Below are 12,911 nucleotides of genomic sequence, written 5' to 3'. Positions count from 1 at the left end.
CCCCGGGGGAGGAATTCTACTCACTCCTTTGACATTCGAACGGTCAGCTTGCTGTGCACAGAGTTTTTGCTGATGATGTAGGGCACTGTAATCTAGTATCGTGTGTGTTGGTCTCGCGCGTTCCATCCTGTACAGACCATCTCCGCTCAAACACGCTGATGACCAACGGGTTTTGTACCGACCTAAACGAGAACCTGCCGCCGCGGAGAAAAGCAATTGCAGCGAAAAACAAAACAAAAAAACAACGACAAAACGTTATGAAGCATTGCTTATGGAAACACGTTTGGCACGCGTATATCGTTATGACTAATTGCATTTCTGACCGAAACGGTACGAAAGGCCCAGCCACCGACTTAACAACCAGTCTGGGCAAGAAGTGTCTGCGAACCACTTCAGCGTCACTCATACATACATTAATTGCATCTGAAGCAAACAACATTGCCCATAACGCCACTACAACCGGTTTACAGCGCGCGAGCGCGTCTCGCTACAACGGCTGCTCCCGAGTCCCGTGTCCACCAGTTGGCACCGGTTTGCACATCCGTGGAAACAGGTGGGCACATACCGACCCCGTGGAATGGTTGGCGTGTGCTCGTTTTTATATGAAGTGATGGCTTTACTGTTGCTGACTTGATTTTTGCCAGCAGAAATGACGGCCATCGCGACTACCTCCGACCTCCAACTCCGCCACCATCGTCTCCCGAAGCCAAAAACACTGATCGCACGATGGCCACTTTGACACGTGTCAATCAAACTGGTAACTGCGCCGCACAGGCACGGCCAGAACAACGGTCGGGATTGAAGCCACTTGTTGCGCGTCCTGCTGTGAGTTTTGCTACACTTTGCCTTCCCAAAGTGTCTTGGGGCATATCGGGAGATGCTCCTGGGGATGCTGGACCGGAGAGGGAAGGTAACAAATGAAATTATTTAATATTTTCAAGTGCCAAGAGCACGGCGCCCTTTCTCGTGCACAAAGTTTCCCGAGGCAAGGCACTGTGATTGACTGTGCCAAAGTGGGCCGAGAGACAGTAACAATTACAGCTTTACACTAATTAATGAACTCGAAACATTCCATCCCATTTTAATCAGTCCGATAAAGGGCTCTCCCCACTAAAGATAGAGAGCGTATTCCTTTTCGAGGACGACTTAAAAACCCATTAACGTTAATAGTTGGGCAAGTTACTCTTATTTATTATTCACATTTTCATAACTCTCTATCGCATGGTTCAAATCATTTCGTGGCAGCTTGGGATCATACTTTTGCCGCCTGGGCGAGTGTATTAACCCACTAAATCACCCACTAAATCAGTACGATTATTAACACTAATTTGCTTAACAAAGCGAAACTAAAAGTCCTCAATGGTGTCTTACCCTACAAATGGTATCTTTTATTTGACACAAGACGGGGCAAATTATCGTTGTCACCCGAAAGCACCGAATTCCTGCAAACATATTTTATCTCCGTAATACAGACCATCCCGACATAGTCATGTCTTTCCTATACGCTACGGCCACTTGAGCTTACGCTCTAATGCTGACAAAAAGACCAATAATCCCATCTACAATACAATGGAGTGACAAAGCGTACGATCGATAGAAAAAATCACACCGACAATACATTTCCATATGCCTGGGTGGGCCCCGACCGGGTCACAGAGATATGGACCGATGGCTGTACCGGTGCTCCAAGAACGAGTGAGTGCTTTCTATTTACCCGAACGAACGAACCGCTTCATGCTGCCATCTCCCCTGGGAGCTACTTTACAGCAGGATATGCCAACAAACCCGATGCCGAGCTCTCTGCTCCTGCCAACATGGTCACCCATCGGTGTTGCTGTCCATGCGAGCAGATGGACATTTCACCATGAGAGGGAAAAACTTGTTGAAACTTTCGATGGATGGCCGTGTAGCGAGAGAAGGAAGACTACTGTCCAGAAACTGACTTCTCTCCCCAAAACACGGATATGGAGGATATGGAAAGGAGGGTAGAGTAGTAGATTGCGACACGAAGTTGCAAGTGTCACTACAAATCGGTCCTCATTTACGGCAGCGCTAAGCTCGCCAACTCGTTTCGTTCCCTCTATCACCCAGTCCCATTTTTCCAGCCCTTTCTTTCCCTCTCTCTATCTCTCTATCGGCTAATGGTACAGTACAGTAATCTGAAGCAGGTTGGAAAACAATTCGTCCTTAACATACGGATACTGCAACAACTACCGCTTTGCACAGAGAGCGCTACGTTCGCCCAACGCCACTGCCGCGAGTGTGTGTGTGTATTTTTTCAAACGACAAGAAGGTTTCACCGGATTAGCGGGCAACGAATGGTCCGCGCCTGGCACGCCGAGGTGACAGGAACATTCACCAAAAACAAGAACTCTGATCCGTGTTAAAAGTTATTGTGCACATAAAAGCTAAATGTTCGCCATTTCATTGCTGTATTCCTCTCCTCTTCTCTAACATGTTGGCGTGTTTTCTGCTCCGTTTCCGTTCGTTACAGATTTTCCACGAGTGAAGGTGGGCCCGGAAAACCCGCTACGCGTCGAGCGGGACAGCACTGCCGTGCTGGAGTGTGCGGTGGACTCGAAACCGAAGGTACCGAACGTACGGTGGACACGGAACGGGCGAATCATCAGTTCGTCGCACTCACACCCGATACAGCGTGTGTCCGTGCAGGATGCGGGTAACTATGCCTGTGCCGCGGACAATGGGCTGGGCAAGATCGGCGAGCAAATCATTACGCTAGACGTGCTGTACGCACCGATTGTCGTGATCGAGTCGAAAACGTGGGAAGCGGAAGAGCGTTCCACCGTGACGATTCGGTGCAATGTCACCTCCAACCCGCCGCCGGTATCAATCGAATGGTTCAAGGAGGGCAGCCCGGACTTCCGGTACGCCGGTGACATCCTGCAACTGAGGGACGTTAAGGCGGAACATGCGGGGCGGTACGTTTGTCGGGCGGTCAACATGATGAAGCCGTACAATGGCAAGATTGTCGAACGGGTGGGCAACTCCACCGTGGCTCTGCTGGTGCGTCATCGACCTGGCCAAGCATACATCAATCCGAGCAAACCGATCGTCCACGTGGGTAACGGTGTGACGCTGACCTGCTCGGCGAACCCACCCGGCTGGCCCGTCCCGCAGTTCCGCTGGTTTAAGGATGCAGTCGGAGAGCAGCAGACGCCGAAAACCATTTTAGCTCAAGGAACTCAGTACGTGATACCCCGGGCGCATCTCGGCAGTGAGGGAAGCTACCACTGTCACGCCGTCAACGAGATGGGCTCTGGTCCGATGGCCACGATCAACCTGGAAGTGCACCAACCTCCCCAGTTCATTGGCAAAATGCAACAGCACATGACGAAGCGTATCGGCGATACTGACTTCTCGGCCACGTGCCATGCGAAGGGTAAGCCCCGCCCGATGGTACGTTGGTTAAAGGATGGCCGTGACATCACAACCGATGCCAACATGTACCGCATCAGCACGAACAACAACGACGGTCTCAGCGGCATGGTGACGGTGCAGAGCACGCTGCTCTTCCAGGGAAAAGCCCGTCCGCACAAAAATCAACTACTGCCAAGCGATCGGGGCACTTACACGTGTCTCTTTGAGAACGAAGTCAGTACGGCTAACGCCAGCATGAACCTGCGCATCGAGCACGGTCCGATCGTGCTGCACCAGTACAACAAGGTGGCGTACGAAATCAACGAGAATGCTGCCGTCATGTGCAGAGTGCAGGCGTATCCAAAACCCGAATTCCAATGGCAGCTCGGTACCAATACGGCCGCCCTGTCGATGTCTGCTGATGAGCACTACGAGATCAACACCACCACCGACAACAACGACATTTACACAAGCGTTCTTCGCATCAACCGGGTGAAGCACGAAGATTACGGAGATTATACCTGTCGGGTTGGAAACTCGATCGAAACGATCCGGGCACCGATCCGGCTACAACCGAAAGGACCGCCGGAAAAACCGACCAATCTCGGGGTGGCCGACGTTGGTTCCAACTACGTGTCGCTTGTGTGGGATCCGGGCTTTGATGGTGGCATTACCAATACGAAATTCTTCGTATCTTACCGCAAGGTCGCAATCCCGCACCACGACCAGGTGAAGGAGGACTGCGGCATTGTGCAGCAGGTCAGCTCGGAATGGATGGAGTACGACTGTCAGCGTGATGTACCGTGCAGCGTAACGCCACTGGATCAGTACCAGAGCTACGTTTTCAAGGTGAAGGCGATCAACAGCAAGGGCAATTCGGAACCCTCGAACGAAGTAGCGACCACGACAAAGATCAGCAAGATCCCCGTACCGCTGCACGTTGGTTTCGATCCCGATACGAAACAGCTAGGCCTAAACATTGGAGCCACCTGTCTGGCACTGATCGCGGTGGTGGAGACCATCGGTTTTCACGAAAGCCCGATAGCCACCTGGCAAGTGGTGCAATCGATACCGCTAGCAGTGTCCGGCAATGGACCGACGTACAAGGAGCAGGTGCTAGAAAATATGTACTCCGCCCGACGTTCGAGTGGCCGGTCGATGGCCAGCGATGATGATTTCCCGATGGCTCTGGAGGAGGAAATCCCTCCGAAGGTGCGCGTAAAGCTGTGTCTAAAGTCAAGCCACGAGTACTGCGGGGACTATATGGATGCTGAAAGTAAGTACAACTGGCACTAGGCCCTTTTGTATGAAACAATAATGCTTACTGTAACAATGCTTACTGTAACAATGCTAACGATTGTCACTCCGCTTCACTCTTTCAGTTGGTCCTGCTCTCATACACGATTCCGCTTTCATAGCAACGCCGACGCTGATCGCGATCGTGGTTTCATGCGTAGTCTTTGCCCTGTTCGTGGGTCTCATGCTAATGTTCTGCCGCTGCAAACGCAATCAAACGAAGAAATCGAACCAAACGAAAGACTACGAGATGGACTCGGTCAGACCATCCATAGTGGCACAGCAAAGCCAGGCACCGCCGCCCTACTATCCAACGACTACCGGCCTGGACAACAAGGCGCTGGAGCACTCGATGGATTTAGCCTTGCAACTCGAAGACCAAAAAACATCCGTCTACGCAACGCACAACGGGTACGGCTATCACACCGGCACGGGCATACAAGTGGCTGGCCATAGTCTACCGGCCAACGAATGTAAGTAGCGATGCCGCACCAAACCCTTGTCGCTTCGAATGAATCGGGTTCGGTTTTAAGCTGTTCTTTAATGATTGAAATGGCAGCTGCTTTGTTTTGAATGTTCTTACATTTTCTTAACAAAAATCAAAACCATTTCAGCTCGCTAGTTCATTTCTTAGCATAGGTTTCTTATGATAGCATCAATTAGTTCGATTGACAAACTCTACGCCAGTTGCGTTACTGCGCTCATGTTTCAGTAGCAGCGTCCTTCTGTATTTATGTGTTGCTGTATACCATACTTGACATCCGCCCATTACCACCAGTACTACCTTCCTCCTACCAAAAACAAAAGCAACACAGTAAATTGTGCAATCTTACCAACTAACAACATTTCTTTAAGCTAATCCCGATACAAGAAGAAAACGTTTCGTTCCACGTATTTATGTTTATTTCCTTTCACAACCCAATTGTTCCTTCCGGATTCCAACTATTTCTGGGTGCCCTCTATGTCTTTCTGTCGCTAACACCAACCAAACATCAACTTATTAACTTCCCATTCTCGCCACCAATTTCTGTGCTGTGCGCGTTATCGCTTCTACTAACCCAGGACTAGCAAGCGCCATAACTTCCATTCCAGCAGGTAAATAGTTCATTGTACTGTCAATCCAGTACACCGATACTGGTCTGCTGTCTGCGTTTTGCACTGTCGTGTTAGTTTTCTCATGCAAATGTCTAGCCTAATAACTACTGCACCCACTCCAATAGCTATGGTTTTTTGATTATGCACCTAACCCCCAAACGCTTCACCACCGGATGCATCGAACGTGTTGCTTGCTGTGTGAAGTCTACCCCGCCTTTAACTCCCTTACCACCCATTCAGCGTGTGGACTGTTAGTTGCGCAAACTGGTAGTGAAACATTTTGCTGTGTTTTTCACCAAATGCTTAATCCAGTAGCTATTGAATTGCCAAATTGTTAAAAAAATGTATTCAGCATGTCCGTTGCGCTTGGTAATACTTTCACTGTCCCTAGTGTAGCAACACCTTAAACATCCTGTAGTAGAACTAGCAAAGCTGCACCATCTTGCATGTAACGTTAGCACTATAATTTGTTTAAAATCATGCTTTATTTATAGTTACATTTTTAGTTTTCATGCTAGTTGTTTGATTTTGTGCATATTTTTTGTCAGTTCGAGAATGGCGTTAAGAATAACCCACAACCTAAACAACAAACGGGGCATACAAACACTTTGACGTACTTGCGTACTGTTGGAAGCGATAAAGACCGATCGTTTCGTATAGAGTTTAATTGGTTTTACCTTCAAGCATTCACAGCTTGTCTGTCGCTGGTCGAAAACAAAACATTCCCACCATTTGCTCGACACTTCGCCGAGCAACATGAACAGATTTTTAATTCAGTCAAATGAACATGTTGGATTAATCTTCAATGCACTCCGCATCCTTAACTCCAACATGGTTTCACAAAAAAAGAAGTGAGCCACATTTAAATAGCATAAGCATAAGCCTATATGGAACTAGGCCATACAAAGCAACCGTAATCCTCCCAGCTCGGGCACACGCTCACATTCGCAATAACAAAACCAACAACAACACAAAAAAGGGTTTACATTGTTCAGTTTTCATTTCAAGCATGGAACGCAACAAAATCCTTCCCTTTTTGTGTGTGTTTGTATGTAACATTCTCACTGTTTTGTCCCCGCTTTTGCCTATCGTGTGTCCTCAAAGAATTCACAAATGGAATGCAAACTTAAATGCAACTCCAACCGCCCCACTGACAACCGGATGTTGATCGTAGTGCTGCGGACGCACTGGGGTTTACCATTAATCCCATATCCCGTATTATTCCCACCGACCGAGTGGGGGAGTATGACTTTATCCTGAATGCATATACCTCGAGAAGCACATTTCTACCACCACCAGCACCCACCACCAGGATCCACCCCACCTGCACTGTCTGTTGCGCACTGTTGTTTGCACACGATTTGGCGTTAGAGCGATTTTTACTGCTTCAAATGAACTTTATAATAAAAAAAAATCCTCTCTTTTTCCATTTTCTCTCTCTCTCTCTCCCTTTATCTCTCCTGTTTGCCTTGGCTTTGTTCTCCCTGGATACCGGTTACATCGTGGTTTCGATTGCGTTTTCATCGCCGCAGGGGTCACGATGGGTTACACGGAAAACAGTTACACCAACTCAAACAACGGAGGCAGCGTCAATTCACAGGATTCCATCTGGCAGATGAAGGGAGCACCGCCACCATCAACCGCTGGCCACCATCCCGCAACGATGGCCGCCATCGGCATCCAGCCGCTCTCGATGGGCAGCTTGCAGCACGGTGGCTCGGCGTATGCTACCACCACCACCACCACTACCGCGGCGGCCGGTTCGAGTACGCCCGGTCTGGCCTATGGGTACGATCCGATTGCGACGCACTCGAACGTGTACGGCGGCGCGATGACGATAGGGGGTGACGAGTACAGCCAATATCCCCACCAGGCGGCCACACCCAGCCAGCACGGTGGCGAAGACGACTACCTACACCATCATCACCATCATGCGGTGGCGGCAATGCGCCAAAGCCAGAATCCCTCCCGGCAGCAGGAGTACTGCGGCGATTCCTACGCGTCTGTACATAAAGCAAAGAAACGATTAGACCAGCCATCGCATTTCGGTAGGACACAAAACCACTACCAGCGTGCGCCCGAGTAACGCTCAAGCGTCCGGGTAATGCAATTCCACTCCATTCGCTAACCGGGTGCTATCCCCCAACCCCCCTCTGCTGTAATGTAATTTCAGACTCATCATATCACGACGTTAGCGGTTTGCCCGATCCGTATCTGGATCAGCAGCAACAGCAGCAGCAGCAACAGCCACAACATCAGCTGCATCAGCTAGATCAGGAGGACAGCAAATCACTGCTACAGCTAAACCACCCGCAAGACCACGGCAGCTTACACCTGCACGCGCAGCAGCAGCAGCAGCAGCAACCGCAACCAATCTACGAGGACAACCTGGAGAGCGGCTACTCGACACCGAACTCGCGGAATCGTCGCGTCATACGGGAGATAATTGTCTGAGAACAGCCCCGGGTACGGTTCGCGGATAGCGGATCGTGCCTGTAAGCTGGAGGTGTGAATCCATCCATTTCCGGTTTTTCTTTCTCGCTAAACAAATCATCCACACACAAACACACACACGCAGACACTCACAGATATGCAAACAAACAAAGTCGTCCGATCCTCGCCCATGTGCATCCACTGTGTGTGTGGATGTGCAAGCGTGTGCAATCGATTGTTGGAGGGCCAAACAACCGGGACGATGGGGAGCGAGTGTTACCGTGCAACGGGAGGATAAAAACATGATGCCGCAAAATCGCTCAATTCAAAGAGGACGATTTGCATAAATTGATCGGGACTACCAGCTACCGTTGCCTCCTTTTCCTCGTCCCGCAGCGGCAACGGTTCCGCGCCCTTTCGGAACAATTTAGCGTATATCAATTAAAAGCCAGGCAGCAGCATCGTGCGTGCATGTATGTGCGGGTGTGTGAGTGTGTGTGTGTGTGAGAGATTCGTAATCGTTCTACAAATTAGGGAAAAGGGGGGAGGTATACCACCACTGAACTGAACCTGCAATGGGATGGTCTCTTTTTTATGCCCTCGGCAACGAGAGCTAATCGCGCTGCGTTCGATGCGAAATTATGGATGTGTATCTCTCGACTCATTATTGCTTCATCGGTGGCCAAGCTATGCACGGATGCGATAGCGGGCGACAATTGTTTGTCAGCCCGGCTCAAACCGCAGGGATTCCCGATAAAAACAAGCAAACTACTACAACAAAAACCACCCCAAAACCGCCACACACTACTGCTACACACATTGCGGTTGGGCCAGAGCAGTTTGTTACAGTTTGCGTAGCTAATTGTTTTAGTTTGACACATTAATTTAAGTGCTTCTGTTCTGGCCGACGGGTAATCAGTCTAACTGACCCAAAATGCACCGCACTTGTGTGTGTGTGTGTATGTGTGCTTGGTTGTGTGTTTTTTTTACGTTTGTTTGTTTGATATTGCCCTTCCTTACGCATTACATGTAGCGTAAAACATGCCGATTAAATTACGTTCTATTGCTGCTAAGGGGAAGGGAACGGTAACACACAATTGGTATAAGCTTTTGCGACCACAAAATGACTGATGCTACCCCCGACATCCCGACTGAAATTAACTACTCAATGTGGGAAATTTGCAACATGACAAAGAAACAACTCTCTAAAGAGCGTTGCATGCGTTGCGGACAACAACATGACATTATTGTCCTGCCGACCAGTGTGTGTGTGTGTGTGTGTGTGGTCCAGCCCTGGCCAACCCCGTTCTGCCCATTCACTAGTGGATACTCGTATTTTAATATGTTTCTATACCAATGATTAGGATTAGGTTTCGATGTTATTTTGTTTAAATCTTCCTATTTAGGTAGTTAACGCCCGCCGCTTGCCATCTCGCTCGGCCAATCGACCAGCATAATTACTCAAATACACATACACAAACGAAGGCCGTCGTCGGGGTATTGTGTAGTCGAAAGAGAGCTGTAAGGGTCACATTGGGAGGGGGGTCCACAATTACACAACAGCTGCTAGTGCATATGCTGAAAAAGAATGTAAGGCAGCGAGCGTAAATGCATGTAAATGCATTCGCACATATGTTATACTACACACACACACTTACGCGTACACACATACACACTTAGATTACTGACGTGTAGAAGAAAAATATGTGTCCTTAAAATCGAACGCGTCACTACTGATGATGCTGATCGTAGCTTTACACTGCTACACGTGTAGCCCATGTGGAACGATCCTTTGCCAACGATCGTCCGATTGTGCTGCTGCACAGTGACCAACGGGTTACTAATCATTGTGCAATCCACCCCCTCGCTACCCCCTTCCCTTCCATGTGTTATGTGTACGCTGAACTTATGTTTGATTTTCTGTCTACGACGGTACGACGGTCTGTACGACGGTATGCGAAAATGATTTAAGTGTGAGTGCCTGTGTGTGCATGTGTATTGAAAGGGGAAGAAGGCATTTAGTGTGCTATTGTGCTTCTACGTGAACGATCACTGAATGCACAAGTGCGCAAACAGAAATTAGTGGATATTCGAATTTAAACTAACCATGGGAATCCGTTGCAAACACACTCAACCATATACACTACACACTAGCGCGTATCATGGAAAAAGCATATGAAAGTATGCAAGTAACATCACTGTTCACATCAAACTGCAAACAACCAGCGGCCACTTAGTACTACATACAACTACAACTGCACAAAACACGTCTCACATTACTGCGGTGTGTGAGGCATAATTCAAAGCCGCCCTTTAAACCGCACTCACCAATATCGGATCCCGATCGCAACTAGATCAACGTAGTTACATTAGCTCATTGACAACCACACGACTGTAGCAACAATCACCGAGAGCAGACCTGTGACCCAATCTGTTTCGCTTTTTGCCAAACTGGTCCGTTTCTGTGCTTTTTTTAGTTTCGATATCAATTTTATAGACGATCAGTTAGTGTCCTCTACGCCCTTTCTTTTGATCACTATGGAACAGGTCAATGTGGGTTGTGCAAAATACATTTCTGGCTATGTACGCTATGCTGCATGTGTCTGTGTGTGTATGTCTGTTTGTGGGATGCATGTGTGCGTGTGTGTATGTGTGTGCGAATGTATGGTTATGCGTGTGTTGTATAGGAAATATCGAATTTATCTACGCGAACGCGAAACTTATTAAACGTGCTATAATGAACACACAAAAATGCAGACATCGGAAAGCAAAAACAAATGTGTATTGAATTTAAACGCATCGGAATTTATACAGTAAAAAATCACAAACTCCCTCCTCCTCCTCTTCATAGTACACAAACGCTCCCTGACACACACTGAAGTTTGATAAGGATAAGTGAATTTAAATCACAAATATTTGTTGGCATGTGAACACACAAAAAATGCTGTTGAAGAAAAAGATTCATTTTGATTTGATGCTTCATACTCTACAATTCCAGCAAAGATACGAAAATTATAGAATTAATTTTCTTTACAACATTCTCACCCAAAGTTTAACAAGTGCGCATTTGTTAACAGTAAGTTTTGTAACCATTAATCGTGTTAAACATTTCAAAGAGTTTATGTTTTAAAACAGTGGATTTGAAAAAAACGAACATATGTTACGAAAAGCCTTTTCGATGGAGAGCTTTCTCTCGTCGAACCGTAGCGCCATCTAGGGTGAGATTTTTTTTTTGTCGTTGATTTGATTCTTTGCTTTTTGATTTTTTATTTCGTGTTTTCTTTTTCAAACGATTCAACCGTTTAGCTAAATTCTATTTAGCTGGAGTACGTATATTTTTTTGCGTAAAGCTTTTATTTCAACAATATTTTCAAATTCATTTCATCATGCGCAACATCATTACTTTGAAGTATAACCGAATATTCACATTAAAACACACCAAATCTTACATCCACGCAGGCAGTTTAATAATCGCTCCGCTATTATCGTCGCACTTCAAAATTCATTCATTTTGTGTGTGTTCATAGCTGTTTCAAAATGATCTCGATCGCACAAAAATGCTAATTCCCTGTTCGGTAAAACGAAAGATACAGCTTATCCACCAATAAGTACACGTGACGATGGGTTTGGTGAATTGGAACAGTGACATTTCGCTGCCACCAGATCATGCTGTTTTTTGTATGATTATATACGAACACTAATTTTAAAAACTCAACTCTAGATAGATAGGAAAGCTTATGCCCGCCATACGATGCGAACACAAGAAGCCCAAATCGTTCGATTGAAAACGTGATGAGTACGTGAGAAGGCAGAACACGACAGAGATCGGATAGAACCGGGAATTATAGCAATGTAAAAACTAGACGTATAAGTGTAAACATTTAAATATAATTATTTTAAATTCTAGTGAATCGGGAACGACACCAGTTCCGCCACGTCAACACTCAGAGCAGTGGTTCGTTATCTTGGAGGAAAAATTCAATGCAATCCTACATTGAACCACTTGATGAAACGCTAATGTAGCAAAACATTAACAAACATTAGGGACAGAGGTATATCAAAGTGTTACCCGAAAGGATCGAAAAACATATGCAAAGTGTAAATATACTGTAGCTGTAAGATGATCCCCCATCGTATAGAGGAAAATTAAAGCGGATTCTTCTATCACATATACATACATATATACCTTGAGAAAACACTCACAAACATAAAACTGTCACGTCGTGCGAGATTTAAGCAAATTAAATAGACAAAAAAACTAAGCTGTACGATCACAACAGATGAAAGCGATGGTGAGTGGGTTATGATCGATCATTCAGTCCAACAAACACTTAAAAACACACACATTCACATAAGAGTAACCCAAAGTTGAGCAAAGAGTTGTGTTTCCTGTTTTTATTTGCGCACAGCGATGCGTAAGAAGAACAACACCATACTGAACAGAAACTGAAAAATGATATTTTAAATAAAGCAGAAATACGAAAAGATTACACTAAATGCTCCAATTTCGTTACGTATTCCGAAATTAATCACGCGTGGTAAGTAATTCAAATTTAAGTACAAAGCATACTCTCTTTTACAATTTTCCTTATTAAGCGCACTTTACTGTGCGCAACATGTTGCTTCACAGCAATGTTTCGTAAATTACAACTTTTCCTATTATGTTTTACCTAGAACACTACTTATTAAGTTCGCTGTTAAGCACCGGT

General features: G+C 46.6%; 1 protein-coding gene and 1 long non-coding RNA gene across 9 annotated transcripts in view; one reads left to right on the top strand and one right to left on the bottom strand.

Annotated features, from left to right (window-relative positions):
- Window positions 1-12,692, top strand: part of LOC120904669 (hemicentin-1-like) — a 160,080-nt gene extending 147,388 nt beyond the window's left edge. For 7 of the 8 annotated variants that reach the window (XM_040314861.1, XM_040314858.1, XM_040314860.1 and 4 more), the window contains 4 exons: window positions 2,495-4,654; window positions 4,761-5,147; window positions 7,302-7,817; window positions 7,943-12,692. In XM_040314861.1, the coding sequence (XP_040170795.1) occupies window positions 2,495-4,654; window positions 4,761-5,147; window positions 7,302-7,817; window positions 7,943-8,223 (3,344 nt within the window). In that variant the 3' untranslated portion in view covers window positions 8,224-12,692. Of the gene's footprint in view, window positions 1-2,494; window positions 4,655-4,760; window positions 5,148-5,736; window positions 5,770-7,301; window positions 7,818-7,942 lie in introns of those variants that run through there. The other variant, XM_040314863.1, reaches the window with a different exon arrangement.
- The window catches only part of LOC120904672, a 68,036-nt gene that overhangs the window by 41,738 nt on the left and 13,387 nt on the right, over window positions 1-12,911 (bottom strand). The gene's annotated exons all lie outside the window — the stretch shown is intronic.

The sequence above is a fragment of the Anopheles arabiensis genome, chromosome 3 (assembly GCF_016920715.1).
Source record: "Anopheles arabiensis isolate DONGOLA chromosome 3, AaraD3, whole genome shotgun sequence".
Classification (NCBI taxonomy): domain Eukaryota; kingdom Metazoa; phylum Arthropoda; class Insecta; order Diptera; family Culicidae; genus Anopheles; species Anopheles arabiensis.
Note: the sequence above shows the minus strand (reverse complement) of the source record. Positions and strands in the feature narration are given on the sequence as shown.